Source organism: Lichenostomus cassidix, chromosome 2, assembly GCF_008360975.1.
Source record: "Lichenostomus cassidix isolate B80296 chromosome 2, HeHo_3.0, whole genome shotgun sequence".
Classification (NCBI taxonomy): Eukaryota; Metazoa; Chordata; class Aves; order Passeriformes; family Meliphagidae; genus Lichenostomus; species Lichenostomus cassidix.
The window spans coordinates 18,748,896-18,766,581 of record NC_139482.1 but is presented as its reverse complement, the minus strand read 5'-3'; the positions used below and the strand labels follow the sequence as shown (position 1 = coordinate 18,766,581).

The window sequence follows — 17,686 nt, the reverse complement described above, 5'->3', positions numbered from 1 at the left end:
TTGGTTTAAAGGACATGTGTTGTGCATTTCAATGCTCTTGATTGTCCTAAACCAGCTCAACCCAGTGAAAAGATTTTTCCATACCGAATTTGCCCCTTTCATTCCCGGTAATTTTTCATTATGTTTCTAGATTTTGCAGGTTAAACCTGGATGAATTTTCTGTATACATGTTATTTCATTTCTATCATCATTATTATTATTGTTGTTGTTGTTATTTTTATTATTATTAATCTTCATAACTCTCTTCAAAAAGCAGCAAAGTATTTAATTTCATTATTATTATTATTATTATTGTTAATTATTATTCATCCTCACTGACCTCCCTTCAAAAGGAAGGAGAAAAGTATTTCATGTCATGCACTGAATGGACACTTCTTTTGAAGTGTCATTTAAATATGCTCTGCCATATACAGGTAACTGGCACTTAGTAGATAGGATGGTATCTCCAACTCCTCCTGGCTACATACAGTTCACTGAAAGGATTTTGACAGCTTTCTTGTTACTCAGACTGAGGCCCATTATTTATGCCAAATCACCATTGCTACACACGCAGAGACATTAATTCTCCCTTTCCTCCCTGAACCAGTACTCCAGAGTTCCACACAAATCCTGAATTTCCTTGCATTTCATGAATGTCCCAATTTTCATTTCCTAGAACATCTTTATTATTGCTTTCCTAGGAGCTGAGTTGGGTCATCACTTGAAAATGAAGTTGTTATAAAATAGCCGTTTTGACAGATGGCATAAACAGCACAGCAAATCAAATCTGCTCCAATGTTTTAATGGCAACAGGGAATTATCACCATGCTACTAAATGAAGCTCTTAAAAGTGCAGTCAGTAAAGCGGGTGCTGCGCTGAAATGACAGTTTCCAGAATTCTAACTCAACGAGGCACAAATAGTAGCTGCCGTGGCTGACAGCTAATGAAATATGCCTCAAAGGAAGTTCACAAACAGGTTTGCCAGGAGACTATCTCATTCCTTATAAAGCTGCTTGCTGATAATGTTGTTTGGACTCACTATGCATCCGTGGAAAATGTTAAATAAACATTGCCCAGGGTTTAATGTATTTTTTTTTAAGTCAGAGTCTTCTCAACAGTGCCTCACGTGCTTGAAAGAGCCATTCCAATTCCTTGCATGTTGCATTCAATTTTTGGAGGTTGGTTAATTACTGGTGAAAAAAAATTAACCCCAGAAATGTCACTCACCACTGTAAGTCAGTAGTTTGTAAGACTTAAGAACTGTAAATGAGTGCACTTGGGATACATTTTTATTCATTTAATCTTTGCAGCCCTAAATTTGACACCATTTAGATACAATATAAAATCTCAGTTTGTCAATCCCTATTAGCTCTATGTACATTGGGTTTGAATTAGCATAGATATGTAACTACAATAACTGCCTCAAGTGGAGGAATTTATGGAGTGGCTTGATTTCATGTCTAAATATTTGGCTTGGTTTTCCGATATACTGAATATTCTCAAACCCATTAGATTTTAGCTAGAGCAATATGAATAAAATGTAATGGATTTATGAGTATTCAGTGCATCTGAAAATCAGTCCAGTCCTCCTTTGAGATGGGCACAGAAGTTGCTAAAGAAGCTCTTCAAATTTTAGAGGAAAGTAGGGAATACTGAAAAAAAAATGTTCTGTTCATACCTGGAGTGCCATGTCATCGTTTCTTTCGTCTTACTAAGATTTTCCTTGTTCTTTTAGACATTCAGGGAGACAGAACACCTCAGGGATGGAGAAGCTGCACTGAGCTCCCTGCATAGTACCATTTCACTCCCACTTCAGCAAGGAAACACTTTTACCATTGGCCTTTATTCATAGAATAGTTTGGGTTCAAAGGGACCTTTAAAGATTACCCAGTGCAGCCCCACTGACACAGGGAGGAATATCTTACACAGTCTGTTCTAGTGACTCACCAGCATCAATCTAAAAAACTTCTTCCTTATATCCAATATTAATCTTTTCTCTTTCAATTTAAAGCTATTTCCCGTGGTCCTGGCGCTACAGGCTTTGATAAAAGGTCTCTCTCCATCTTTCTTATATGCTCCATTTAAGTATGGAAAGTCTGTATTGTGTTTTCCTGGAGCCTTCTCTTCTCTAGGCTGGACAAGCCCAACTCTCTCAGCCTGTCTTTATAAGAGGCGCTCCAGTCCTGTGGTCAATTTGGTGCCCCTCCTCTGGACTTGCTCCAGCAGGTCCACGTCCTTCCTATGTTAGAGGCCTCATGCCTTGGGAAGGAGATATCTGTATTTCTCTGAAATGTTTTTCTAGTTTGGACATGTTTTTCTTTACTACACCAGATGTTTGGAGACACCAGTTCCTATAGAGTGTGTGAAAATTGACAACTGTTAGTGTTTGGGCATTTCTTTTAGTAATATGGCAAATGGCAAAGTGTGGATTGGTGCAAGTATAACAAGAGAATGAACATTTTTCTTAAAATCTTTTCTCAAAGCCATTGCAGCTTCTGCTCAGAATAACTGTATGGAGAGGTTTCTTACCCCAAGAGTGTTGTTAACATTGCTTATATCTTCTCGTAACATCCTCTCCTACTGTGAAAATAATTCCACTGTTCAGATCTTCCAAATGGACCTGTTGCCTTAGTTGAAGTAGGTAGTACTTGACATGCCTTATCATTTTTCAATTCTTTGAAAACAAAAAAATTACCCTTAAATACAGCTAACCATAACAGTGGCCTTATTTGCTTGCCTAGTCTTATTAAAAGACAGCAAGAAAGTAGTTTGTTGAGTTATGACCGTGGGTGCTGAATGACATCACCATGTGTCATAACAAAATAATGCAGGAAATGAATATAGAAACCAAAAAAAACCCCTCCAAAATAAAAAACATCCAAGCTGGGAAGAATCTCTTTCAAAGCTGAACATCATTGTTTAGTTATTTGCTTGCCATTTTAATAATGCCTTCTGTTCGTGATGCTGCATGTTGTCTAGGAAACACAAACTTACTCTGCAATCACTGATAACGCTCTTGAGAGATGGGGATTTCCAAGGGAATCATTATATTGAAGTGTTACATGTTTCTTAAAAATTTCTTTGTTACAGAAAAAGAGTAAGGATATTGCAAACAGGTTATTAAAGTCGCCTAATTTGATAAGAAGTATGCATGCAGTTTAAGTTTTCTGCATCTAGTGAGGAGTGTAGAAGCAGCTGTACAGTGTTTTCTATTTGTCATGGAGAGTGTTCAGAGGAGCTGTGAACATTGATCAAATGCCTATATATGTATCTTGATGTCTCAGATCACTTTGCCTGATAAACCCAGTGACTGGTTCACTGCATCGCTTGTGGGATTAAATTTTCCTGGCTAAGAAATCTGGAAAATAATAATTAAACTAATTTAGATCAATATGGTTGGCATCAAACTTAAAAATGCTATGGATCGGTGACATCTTAAGAATAATTATCCAGTCAAAGGGATATAAAAATTCCTATATAAAAATTATAAATTAATTTTAAAAACTAAAATAAACTCCATTCCATTGAAATGCCTTTCACTGAAGTGGATTAAAGGAGTAACTCGTAATCAATAGCATCCTGAATAAAAGTGATACCATATAAATCACATGGATTTTAAATCACATCATTTACTTATTCTTTCTGTCACTCTGTTCTGTTCCTCTCCCTTCCTTTCTTGTTCTTGTTTTCCTTCTATTTCCATCTGGAAAACTTCTATCTATTTCATCATTTAAAGATGCTCCAGTGGATTTGATCGTCACCGGCAAGATTGGGTAGACAGTGGCTGCCCTGAAGAGGTATGTGAGTAGTTTGCATCCTCAGCCCATCAGAGGCAATTTATATAGCTATGATGCTTTTGATTAAATTATTCAGATTATGAAGCATGGTTTCAAGGCCAAACATGCTATGTTTATCATTCAGGGGAAATTCTATAAGGCATAACAAAGAAGAGTAGTCTGAGCAATTTCACTCCCCATTCAAGGGACTAAAATGGACAAAAATTGAAATTTTATCTTTGATAAACTACTTTACCTAAAATCAAACAAACAAACAAACAAACAAAGTCAGAAAGCCTCCTCCAAAATGGTATCCATGCACTTTGAAATGGACTTTTGAGAGAAAAGGGGAGAAACTGTTATGTTCCTCTCTTCAGAAAACCCTTTGCCAGAGTAGTGTCAAGTAAAAAACAGGCATTGCATTTTGATTATGAAATCTGGCCAAATCATTTAGTAAGGAAGAAATTACACAGATGAATTCAGAGATATAATAAAAATAATAATTAAAAAAAAATTAAAAGCCCTTACACAAGCAACTTACATGGCATTTTGATTTCTTTTCATGGATATGCAGTGAGAGGATGACAAAGATATCTGACTGTGGTTGTGGTGAGCTGTCAAACAGGGACCATAAGCCTCCTCTGAAAGTTATTTGGGGTGCTCCTAAGCCAGACAAACTAATTTTCAAGAAACATTTATAAATATGCTGATGATGATTCTTTTCCAGTTTAAAAGCCCCTTTACAGCAGATTTTGGTTTGGGGGTTGGGGGTTTTTTCATTTTTCTTTTGGCTTTTTTTTTTTCCGTTTTGGGATTGTGGTAATAGGAACAAATTAATTTATGTCACTTTTAATCTTCTGGTGGCCATAAAAAAAGGCAGTTATTTTTCCATTTTTGCTGAACAGGCTAAATTTTCTCATAAGTTTCTGCAACACAGCCCTTCTGAAATGTCAGGTGAAACCTGGGGCAAAACATAGCCCCAAGTGTCTAGTTAAAAGTGTCTAGAAAAGCACATTCTGTTTTATTTTCAGTAGAAGCAAAGAGAAATAATGTTATAAATCCAGAGTAATTGAAGAAATTTTTTCTTATTACTGTAATTGCAAAATAACTGCAACCTACATACTGCCTTGTTACATGGCCTTGAAGCTTCAGCTTTGCAGTTTATCATCTGCTGATTCAAAAGCAAAATTTCTGACAGATTTGTCTGTGGGGGGCAAACAGTTTAAGAATATAAGATAAAAGTTTCTGGAGCACGTGTTGTTGTAGTGCACAACCCTTGTATTGCTTTAATCTGGATTCTAATTAGCTAGGATCTGGTTGTGCTTGTAAATGAAGTTATCCAAAATCTTCTCTCTGCAGGACAGTAACATCCCATTCTGCCTCTCCTTTCTTGTTTCAGTCCAGCCAGTGCTCCAAGGTTTAGTACACAATCTGAGAGGAAATTATAAATTCACTAGGTGTATCTGAGAAATTAATAGTTTAATTTGCACAGTTTCAGGCTCCTTGGTGGCAGTTCAGTGTTCAGCTTTTAGGCTCGATGGAGTAGAAGCAAGAGCTTACTTGGCATCTTCCAGAATCGTGCCTGAGCTGACTGCTAGAGTTCAGTGAGGGATCAATAATTAGCACACAATGGTTAATTCTGGATGCCTTCACTCAAGAGGATGAATAATGAGCATTCTCACAGTAACATTTCCTTATTTTTCATAGAGATTTTTAGCTCAATTTTGATTAAAAGGCATCTGTGAAATTACCTGTAGATTTCAAGAAAAATACAAAAAATTTAAAGAATAATTATCCTGCAGGTACCGCTATATTTCTAGAATGTAATAAATTGGTTTTAGTAAAACACAACAATAAAATACCTGTGCATATTAAAAGAAAGACAATGCCCACTAGGTTCTTACAGCCAGATCCCAATAAAATGAAATAAGTGTTTGCAGGACTCTACTTTTCACTCTTTTCATTAAAATTAATGGGGACAGCAGGAGTCAGATGCAGTTCCCATATTTGCTGCAAGATAATTGGATGTATTTTCCTGCAAAACAGTGTGCACAATAAAAGAAATTATTCATTACATCTGCACAACTTTAAAAGTGTCCAGAACTTGGGGGAAGATTTTAAAAAAGAAAGCAAAAAAGAAAAGCAAGAAGACTCTGTACTTGTATCAAAATATTTGCCCATGCAAATAAGTTTTAAATTATTATGTGATGGTAACTGTTATTTATAGTATGCTAGTGTTTTATAATACATGAAATTTTAGTATTATGTAGAATTAATAGGAATACAGTGAATGGATTGCTTTTTTGTAGTAAATAAATATTCTATAGGCTGAATAAATGCACACATTTTACACATATATGTGTGTTCTTCCATGTTAATTGCTAAGCCTAATTAAATGCTGCAGTTAACTACATGTTGTTCACTATGAAGGGCTACTATTTAATTCCCACATATCTTTTTTAACATATGTTATGGCACCTGGGTTGATGGCAGTGAGCTTTCATAATAGAAGAGTGAAAATCTGAATTATAAACTTTGATGTAAAAATCTGATTGAGGGAAGTAACAAGTTTGGCAATCTGGGATAGCTTTGAAGCCCTGTCAGTAACAATTAAGAACTGTAAATTTTGCAGATAAATGAAAAAATATATGTTGCTGAATGCTGCATACATTACTTGAAAGGGGGAAAAAATAAATTTTTAAAAAAAAGCTCTTGAATTTCTTGATCTAGGGTGTCTATTTTCACTCTTTTTATCACAACAGCTCATCCATGCTTGAATTCTTCATTCTTGACAGTTTCCACTGAGAATTAATTTTCTCTTCCCTGTTTCTGTTGTTTCCCGACAGTCAAAAGATAAGATTTGTGAGAAGAATATAGACACAACTGAAACACCTCTGTACTCCACCACCACCCTTTTGCCAACCACCACAAGGTTCAGAGTTTTAACAACCACCAGAGGATCCACTACTTCCCACCTGCCAACAAGTCTGCCCACAGAAGGTGACGTGAAAATACTGCATTTTACACTTGAAAAAAAGGAATTTACAAGTCAGAAAGAAAATGTTCTCCTTTAAATATGTGTTCATGATGACCTTTTCCCCCTGGGGCAGCAGGAGTTGGGAATTGCAGTCAAGGCTCTCTCTGCTGCTGCTTTTAAATTGCTCACTCTTGCACCAGTAAGGTGCAAAGGGAGTGAGGGCTGGAGGAGAGGATGCTGCTGGCGAATCAAGGATGAGTCAGGCAGACTTCTGGAAAACTTGAGCTTACAATGACATTTTATGTTCCTTTACCTTCAGGCTACAGTCCAAAACCTGCTGAATAGTATTAGTAAAGGTCCCTGCTAAATCTAGAAGAAATTCCCATCACAGAATTAATGAATTTTTAATTCTTTTATGGATTCTATTTTGCCAGATGAAAATTATAGATAACATAAATTAAAAACCTCTTTGAAATATGCCTGTTCAGTTGACACTGTTCTTTTCATTTAGTGCTCACTGTTGTGAAATAGTTTCTCTAGGCTTCTGAACCAAATTAACTGGGTAAGTGATGGTGAGTCAGTTCTCATCGTGTTCCACTGGCTGCTTAAATCTTGCCTTTTTGAGCTTGGGATATCCTGCTTTCCTGATTTTGGAGAAAATTCATCTGGGCAAGAAAGCTAACTCTGATTAATCAAGGAACATCTAGAAAATGTACATGTTGTGTGCATTTGTTGAAATTTTATGGTATCATCAGAAAAGGTACTAGGTTCAGGCAGGTTTTCCAAGTAGCCTGTGAAAGGAAAATCTGAGCTGAAGGAATTTCAAGATCGGGAATCTGCTGATAAGAAAGGCTAGTTTTGTTTGAAGCATTAAAATTTAGAAACTGTCCATGAAGCATTAGGACTGTGTTAAAAGGAATGTTCTCTGGCATTTTGTTCACTAAAATTCACAAGAAAAAGAGGAACATTGAAGTGAATAGGATTTCACATTGGTAGACCTTTTCAAGGTTCTTCAAAAGGGAACTAATTGTCTTCCTTTATTGTCCTATGTTGGTTCAAATGGTCCTTAATATGATAGAATGCTCAAGCTGCATATGACCATATTAAATATTTTAATTATTTGTAAAAGTTATGAGACAGTGTCTAATGCCCTTATTTGCTAGTGTTTTGAATCGTCCTGAATGCTTTAACACTCTCATAAATGCTTCTTTTTAGTGGTAAGAAAGTGTAGTGCTCAGTTTAAGAAACACCACAATCTAGTTCTCTTTGAGTTGAGTACCAAATAATTTTCTGGTTGTGGAATTTCTATGACACTAAAAACTAATAACTAAAATGATTCATGACCTAGAAAAATGCATTTTCCTCCAACTAACTGTGAATTTCCTTTATAGATGACACCAAGATAGCACTGCATCTAAAAGATAATGGAGGTAAGAGATATTTTTTTCGTCTGTAAATAGTGTCAGTATTTTGTCAAATTATACCCCACTGAACTTCATTAATCAAAATCAGATTGTAGAAATCGTTTTTACCACTCTCAAGGGACTCCAGCATCCCACGTCTGTGTGGAAGATTAGTAAGGCAAAAAAGCTTATAGGAGCTGCTTAGGAAACTAAACATTTACAACTCTCTTTATAATTCTATAATAAAAGAGCAGGTTTAATGATGGACATATTAAATAAATTTTAATTGTATTAATACCACTATTGACTAATAATGCAGTATTAATGCAGTTATTTACTATAATAATGCAGTATTACTTAACTGTATTGAGACTATATGATGCTAGTTCTAAATAATATTTTGGTATAAAGTAATTCATAGTAGTGAATTATTACATGACATTTTGTTCATGAGCACACCCATTTTATATCTATGTCTGTACTGGCAGAGTTTCTGTATTTTTCAGTGTGCATTCCCTGTGCAAGTAAGATCACCTTGTCATACTGACAAAGGCCCCTGTTAAATGAGGCTCTGCAGGGGACTGCTTTTGTCGTCTTCTTTGTGAGTTCAAGCACTGAGACCTGAGGTTTGTTCCTTCTCCCTTTGAAGTGGATGAGAATTCCCCTATTAGAGTAGGACTGAGTTGTTAGATGTCTCCTGTGCCTCTGTTCGCTGCAAACGTAGAGCTTGCTGAGGTGAAAGGGAAGATTTGGGCTCATTTCTGCAGGCTTCAGAATGGTCTATCAAAGCAGAGGATGATTTGCTGAGCAAATTTAAGTAAATCATATATCTCCTGATATAAAGGGAAATATTATTGGCTCTGATTGCCTTTCCAAGCAGGGAGCACCAAGTTTCTCTCATGGATCAGGGGAGCAGGCAGCCAAGTGTGGCAGCAGGCACAGGCAGGGCACAGGGTGAGTTGGGGTCAACCCCAGTCTAGTGACCATCAGCAGAGTCTGCAGCAATGAGGCAGACACAGGGCCAAGGCAAGGTGGCACTTCTGCCAACAGCACAGCTCAGGCAAGGACCAGAGGAAGCAGTTCCCATCAGTGGTCCCCAAAAAGTGGTATGATGAACCAGGTCTGTACAGGGATTCTGCAGCAGGAGAAGGATAAACAGCTCTAGGGCCCATCCAAGGAGGCATGGTCCATGGACAGGATGGGAGACAAGCTACCTTCAGCGTTGGCCCAGGACACAAGATCAGAGATGGGACTGAATATAGGTTAATTTGCAGCATAGCTTAGGTTTGGACCTGAGCTTACAGAGTCCCCAGCATCATAGGCAGAGGTCCCACATACAGCAGTTCAGAGCAGCTGAGATAGAGAAGTTTCTCAGGACCCTCACAGAGAATTATTCAAGTTCTGAAAAAACACAGAGTGCAGATGCCTTTTAGCTTGTTGGTCTGTTTTCCTGTCTTTTTTTTTTTCCAGTCATATTCAGCCATTACTTTCTCCTTGCCTCAAACTTGAGATCAGTTCACTCCACAGGGGGTGGTTGTCATCCTTTTCCTTGCCAGTGTCTCCTCTGTCATTTTGCTGTCACTAAGCCCAGCATACCTGGTCACATACTGTATTGGGCACTGCATTGTCCATTTGTTGGCAGTGGTGTTGTTTGACATTGCTTTGACACAAAAGTGATCCCTTGGAAATAGGTGACCTGTAGACTCAGGGTGGTACTTTCAGGCATTTTGTCTATGGAAATGTCTCTGAAACTTTCTCTCTTGAAATCAAATTGCTTTTTATTTTATTGTGAAAAGTGCTTCAGTGCTCTTAGAGGTCAACAGTCAGCACTTCATTCTCCTCTTCCCTGCCTGCTGTGTACTGGAGGTATATTCCTGGCTGAACTGTGCCCACACTCTGCCCTGGGAGCCAACGCTCCACAGCAGGTGGCTGACCCAGGACCAGGCAGCTCTCCATCATGAATATCTCATACACAGCTCAAAATAGTATGTTATATACTGTTATACAAAAACAATTCCAAAAGTGGGGGTTAGAAATCACATCCAAGTTTATTTCGGTTTGGCAATTGCAACAGGATTGTTTTTTCACTTTCTGTTCTGTGCCCAAGATCTGGAAAGAAAAATTCTGTTTATGGCTTGAATCCTAGAGCAAGTGATAGATGGCTGTGGCCTACTTGGTAGGTGAGGTGTAGGGTCTGAGGCATCAGTTATCTTAAATATAGAAAGTTCATTTCCACAGAGAAAGCTGCTGCATTTTAGGAGGACAAAAACAACACCTGATGTGATTATTCATTTTCCTTGAACTGTTCCTTTTATTCTCAAATTTAAAAAAAAAATTGAAAATTATTTCAAACACAAAAGCAAAGCGACACTCCAGGATTTCTCATCCACACAGTAAACGTAGCTTTTAATTTGAGAAGTTCTTTTTGATGAATCTTCAATTATGCATTGAATTTTCCAGTGTCCCCTAGATTAGACTCAGATAAAACCTCTGCAGCCGCAGGCACATTCTTTGATTCTCTGTGGTTTGTCAGCCTTTCATAAAGAGTAGATTATTCCAGGTCACAAATACAGGGTCTTTACTTTCTCACACTAAATCCTTTAAAACTCTAATGAAAAGGAGCCCTTTATAATGGAAAACCAAAGCTATATTGGATCAATGATTGCCTATAGTTTGATGTGTCCTGGGGTGAAAGCAGTCAATATCTGGTGTTAGGTAGAACAAAAGGATTCCACAGAAATTCTGCATCCCACCTCTGTCTAGAACTTTCGAAACCAAATATTATAACTTTATAAATTACTATGAATTGAGATTAAATTTTTTGTTCTGGTCATACCGCTTTGACCTTTTAATTATATGAGAGAATCTTTTACAACTGTGTTGTAATCCATCCACAATTTTGTGGCATGTCTTAGTGTACATTTCAAATTTGCTTGGTTTTCTTTCGTCTGCCTGCCCTCTTTCTTTACAGACATGACAGATGCCTATTACATACATGCTTCAACCATTTTAAAATGCAGCTGGAGTGCCATCACAATTTTTGTTATATCTTGGTTCTCCTTAAAATAACAAGCATTTTATAAGTTCTAAGAGATATCCAGCACTATAAATGTAAATTTTTTATTAGTAATTTCAGATTCTGTTGGTTTTTCATTTTTCTTAAAATTTAACACAACTGACTAAACAGTTTAAAAGCCTAATTTTTCCTAAAAAATTGTGAGCAATTGGCCATGGCTATCCCATAATTCAGTATTTTCTTGTTGAGAACTCCTTGGTGGGTGATTTAAATGATTGGCCAGCACACAAAGACATTTTATTTGACATTTTAACACTCTTTGTGGTGATGATTTGATTGTTATGAGTTCCCCACAGTCCTTCAGCTTTAAAACTCCAAAGAAAAATCTATGTCTGTTGGACAGCAGGTATCAGACAAAGTGCAACACTTCTCATTCATCAAGGTGTACAGAAATTTCTGTTTTACAATAGGAAGGCTCTTAAAAAAACCAAGAAAACCACCTGAGGAAGAAAGCTGTTTTATTTATTTGTTATTATGTTCATACAGCATATGTAGTTCTAGGAAATGTCAGTATCATGCTATTTTCAGTCATGTCTGGACATTTTCAAAGATAGTCTAGATGAAAATACCAGAGGTGTACAGGCTTAACACTTGTACTATATAGAGCTTAATTTGATTTTGAGATATTGGGAAACTCAATAAGAAATGACCGAAATATAGACCCAAGTTTTGGAAAAAAGAAAACCTTTATATACTTTATATCGGTGATTAACTTACCCAAGACTATTTTTTTCCAATAGTGCCCTGTGTCTGGAAACAAGCTTCTGTTAGTCATCTGTCTGCTTAACTTCTCTTAAAAAGCGCAGTCTGAGCTGCTCAAAATTATGGAGAAAACATAGTCCTTTTTTTTCTTGTGTACCCTGAACTCCAGCTGCAAGATATTAAACACTGGCTAATGCCTGATAAGAGTCATATAACTTATTTCTTTCGAGTGTGCTAAATTTCTAAATTATTCAGAAAATGAGAACCATTTCACAAAAGAGATAAGCCAACCTTTTAGGCCAAACAAATATTTTTGACATAGAAGAAGTTATTATGACCACACACTCCAAAACCAGGTGACTGCTTAACTGGTCACTATAAATTAGCTGAGTCTACTTCAATTTTAAAGTAAAATATAATAAATTAAAAATTTATAAACATAACCTTTGTGGTGGCTTAAAAATGTTTTAAAGTGGACTTTGTGTAAGATAAGATTGACAAGACATGGCTTTGTTTTATTGCCAGAACTTAGTCTAACCACAGGAAATGACCTTCCAGAGGCTTCATCTCATCTGCTGTTAGCCAGGAAGCCACAAGCTGTTCTTTTAGGCCTTTTTCCTAGCCAGTAGTGAGCAATAGGCAAGAGGAAGTAATTAATGTCATGCTAAAAGAAGTGCCCAAACTGGGATATATTAGTATATAGAAGTGCCTAACTCCACCAGCTGCAGAAAAAAATCTAAATTACATGCTAAGAGTGGACATCTAACTTGTAGGTATCCAAGGTTTCCTTAAATTAGTTGTCTTCAGGGTGTCCTAGCTAATGTGCAACCTCCTCCTCCACAGGAAGAAAGAGATCTTACCTACTATATGCAGTGGCCAGTGGGCTACATGCATGTTTTTTAAAGCAAGTACAAATGAAAAGTGCTGAACTCATCCATTCTGGTTAAAAAAAATAGAATATTGCATTAATAATCTTTATTCTTATTGGTGGAATTAATAAACTCTGTTCTTTTCCATTGGTTTCATGGTACTTTGAATTGTACTTAAATGTTTGTTAGAGCAAGACATTTGTGCCTTTTCCAGAATTTTTGTATCTCCACTGCAATCCAAGTTTTGTTGTTATCATCTTATTACAGCTATGATCACAAAGATATGTAAAAAAACATCAATCCAATCAGCAGAGAGTCAATCAAATAATGGCAGAGGTTTTCCAAAATAATGGTGCTGGCATGAAAATAATCCATAGAAAGAAAATGTCACTTCCTGCTCAAGCACAGAATGGCATTTTTGTATCATATTAAGCCTCATATATCACATTAAAGAAGCATGATGTTAAAAAAACAGAACAGCTATGTATAGACACTTCAACTTATATTGAAGTCTAGCATACTAGTTTAGTTTTTCTTTGGTTTTTTAAGAAAGATATAAAATGATACCTGGTATCCTACTCTTACAGTGGTCATGACTTTGCTGTAAAGGCACACAGCTGACTTTGTTACACATTTACATTTTTTGACTTGGTACCTGATCAAAGGGTTAATATGAAAACCACATGTACCTCTAAATGCAGATTTTAAGAAAGGCGACATGTGAAAAAATGGATACATTGTTAAGAAAAGGCTGGATTACTTAGTTTTTTATCTTGTCGTCTGCTCCTGTTGGTCACAGAGCTGTCGCTGTCACAGAGCTGTCACAGATCCTGTGATCTTTCTTTTTGCCTTCCTATTCTACATGCAGTTAACCCCATTTTGCAGTTAGTAGCCTCCTCCAATCTTCTCTACACTGCTCACTCCTCTTTGACATTGGTGTGCATGGGTTACTGTAAAGAATGGGAAAAATGAAGGCCAAATGAAGGAAGCCTAATATAGTTGTACATTTTGCACTGAAGTAGCTGAAGTTGTTCTGTCTGCCAAAGGTGTGGAGGGCATGGGGGTGAGTAACTCTACAGGCATTAGGCACAGCATTTGAGAGGAACAGCCTGCTTGACCTTATTGTGGTGTGTTTGCTTTCAGTAGGGTTAAGAGGAGTCAGTGGGGTGACAGAATGGAAATTCTTATAAATAGCTAACTTTTTGCTGATCTGGATTTGTCAGCTGCCTTTACAGGCAAATGGTGTGGTTCTTCGTGGTACAATATTGAGCTTTGTGATGACAACTGTTTGATGCTACTAAGTATTGCAATGGCTTACATGGTCTCAAGCAGCTCAAACTAAAATTAATACAGATTACAACTGTTGTAGCATTAGGTAATATTTTAGAGCAGAAGAATGAAAGCCTTTAGCTAACATATTTAGAGTACTGTCATCCTATAAACAGAGGGATTTGATTGTAATGCACTCTCATCAATTTACTACACTAAGCAGTTGATCAATCTTGGAGAGACTTACTGAGTTGCCCTGGGTCCTACAGAAAATTGATAGCAAAGCCAGATACTGAATTCTGATTTGTGTGTTATAGTTCATAATATTCTCATTTAGAGACCACCTTTCATTTCATACATGCAATTGGAAATCAATTTTTAAAGTATTAGCTGAGCCATAACTTTATAAATCATCATGAAACCAAGTAAGGTGTTGCAATGGCTTAACCTCAAAATGTTAACAAATGCCAAGGGATTGAACCCACAAATCAAGAAAATCACACACCATTACTGTGAATAAGTTGAGGACTCCAGAGCATGCTGTTCCTAAAAGAGGTAGAGAAAAAAATTTTATGGGGATTCCCTTGAGTCTCTGGGGAATCCTTCCAACTGTGCATTCCCTTATTCCCTCTCACAGGTCATTAATCATCTTTTCAGGAATCTGCATTATGTGCAGGGAAAAAGCTTGAGTCTGAAGAACCATATATCTGCACCATAAAGCAAGGTAGATTTGCATTCCAGATGTAAAAGGAGGCCCAGAAAAGGGGAAAAACCTGGTGACTCTGTTGAGCTCACTGTACCTGTAACCCTGTGTGCTCAGCTGTCCTAAACATTATGTCCTCCCTCTTGGCAGGAGCCTCTTAACTCAAACCCACAGCCATGCAAACAGGAGAGGTACAGTTTCCAGGCTACAAATGATAGATGTAATAGGGTGGAGGGCTGGTGAGGGATCCTGATCTGTGGTGCATATTAACCCCAGATCATGCAACAAGAGAAGATTTCTGCTTTTGGGCTGACCAAAAAGCAGAAAATTCATTCTTCTGGTAAAAAGAGGAAAGAAAAGTGCAGTGTTCAGTACTGAGTTGTCATCTTCAGGCTGATTGCTGCTATCTAAGTTATTTATATCCCTGGCTTTGTGTGTCAGTCAGGAGGGTCAAATAAGGTATTGCATTTTAGCCCTTAATGATTCATGTTCATGTAAGTGAGTTTGAATCAGAAGTTCAACTCCAATGGAGTTTTTCTAGATGATTTTTCCATCTGATCAAAATGCAAGAGAGAAAAGAAATACTATGGCTTTTGGAAGGGAAAGCAAAATTTTATTTTCCAAGTCTACACAATTAAAGTCCACTTTTTTGTCTGTCATTCACCTTTTGTTCCTTGACACATTATATAAAGGGAAATTTCTAGCCAGGAAGTACCAGAAATTCATCTATTTTCCCTCAATTTTCCTGTAAAATACTTAGTATCTCTGCTCTCACAGACGGAGATATTAATCTCTGGAAATCAAATTCTTTTCCATCTTATAAGAGGGGTAAATGTTTGCATCAAAATTTTGTTTTCTCATATATAAAACTATCACTGTAGAAACTTTTTGTAAACCTTAAATTTAGGTAATATAAAACAATATATTTCATTATTTTGCAGACCTCAAGGATTAATATACAGTTATGAGAAAAATAATGTTGACAGTGTATTCTCAGTGCATTTACAAACAGCAAGTAGCAGTTTGTAAACACTAAAAAGCAGTCAGTTTGTAGATACCTTTGTTCTGTTAAGTCAGCATTGCAGTTCATGTGTGCCCTGGCAAGACAAGATTTTCATTCCTTGAGTTTTTTTGTTTTCCTCCTTCAAAAGAAGCTAGCCCCACTGTAACTGGAGACATAATGCAGCTATTTTAAATCAACGAATTTACAGTCTTTATGTGTTTATTGTGGAAACAATAAGAACATTTTTATTGTGTTTTCACTTTTATTCTTTTAAACAACATTCCAGCAGCACAATAGTTGTTGCATGTTTGGATTCTGTGCCTCTGTATTAAGGAAAAAAAAGGTAGTTATTCTTTCTACCCAGTCATTCAGCACCTAATGAGAAGTAGACTGACCTTGGAGATATTAACAGGCTCCTTCTGCTTAAAAGTTTTATGCATTTAAGAGTTTGAGAAGGAAATATAAATAGAGTATATTATATGTAACAATTGCTTCTTGAGCATAAGAAAAAGAAAGTTTGGGGAAAGTTCCATTGAGAATACTCCTTTTGGGAAAGGACTGGTCATAAAACAAATAGCCTCCCAGGGGTTTAGCCTTGCCTGGAACAACAGATGTGCTTGTGATAATCTTAGTAAGATTTCTACACCTGAAAAAGTTTCTAAGTCCTTGTTTTTTCATCTATTTCCCTTGGTGGCTTTTTAAAAGAACTGACAGTTGATTTTGCAGCAAAGAGTATTTTCAGTGTTGACAACACTGTTTATTGTCTCTGTGCAAAGAAAGTGAAATCAATTTCTCATGAGTATTTGTGCCCTGGGGTCAATGGACTGAATTTCAATTATGGAAATTACAAGTTACTTACACTTGTTGTAATTTAAGGAAAGCATTCCTTCCATTTCATTATTTTTTGCATTTGGCATTTTGCTCACTGCACTGATGCCCACACAGTGCTCCACCTTCAGCTAGCAGAAATCTGGGCAGGCAGTTGTCACCTGTTTTGTTTCAAAGAGATGGTGTTCTACTTTGTAAAGCTGAAAGCTGAGAAAATATCAGATCAAAAGGGATTAAATTGATGACCTTTACAAAGTGGTTAGGGCCTTTGTTGAAGTCCAGCATTTTTTAATATGCAGAGTATGATGTTATGCCTTCCACCATAACATAGTAACAATAGAAATTGCTCACTTAGTTCAAATCAGCCTGAAAATGGGTACAAGTGACAAAGTAGTTTTTGATACACCAATGTGACATTGAGTAAAGAATATGTAATTGTCAAAACGAAAATTATGAGGCAAACAAGCTATGAATCAACTGCTCCCTTGTGGCAGCAGTTGCTTCTCAGTAGGGTGACTCACAACTAAGTGTTCACCAGTGGGAATCAGTAGTCCAACCAAGAGGTTGTACAATCAAGCAGGCCTTTTCTGGTGGTCTTTTAGTTACCTAATTTCCATTTATATGGCAATTTGAGATATACATACAGGTACCACATATTGTTACAGTGCATGAACAGAAACTAAGACTGGCATTTCTATACATTCATCTAATCTCAGATGAAGTGAATATTAATGGCCATGTCAAGTCAAAGATTCTCCTGTCTGAAAATAAGAGGAACCTTTCTTGGGGTCACCTTTCTTTCCTGTCTTCTCCATGAATCTTTCATCCTTTTTTATATAGTGCCATAACTACTAGGAAGTATTTTAATGACCCTTTGGGAGATCATTGAAAATAGATCTTCCAGATTCCAGGCAATATCTCCTTTCCTCCACTTCAGTATAAAGAACAGCCTGGAAATTTTCACTGTATGTACTGTGTTAAAAAAATTTTAAAATAAAATAAAATCAAACAGGGCTGACACTACTTCTCCATTTCAAAAGCTCCTATACATTAGTGTAAAGCAAATGCCTTTGTAGGATTTAGGCAGGGAGAGACCTGGT

At 36.8% G+C, this 17,686-nt stretch overlaps 1 protein-coding gene across 1 annotated transcript in view; it reads left to right on the top strand.

The window, feature by feature from the left end:
- The window catches only part of PLXDC2 (plexin domain containing 2), a 247,461-nt gene that overhangs the window by 213,826 nt on the left and 15,949 nt on the right, over positions 1 to 17,686 (top strand). The window contains exons 10-12 of the mRNA XM_085050565.1: positions 3,717 to 3,777; positions 6,603 to 6,756; positions 8,125 to 8,163. Coding sequence (XP_084906691.1) covers positions 3,717 to 3,777; positions 6,603 to 6,756; positions 8,125 to 8,163 — 254 coding nt within the window. The remainder of the gene's footprint in view (positions 1 to 3,716; positions 3,778 to 6,602; positions 6,757 to 8,124; positions 8,164 to 17,686) is intronic.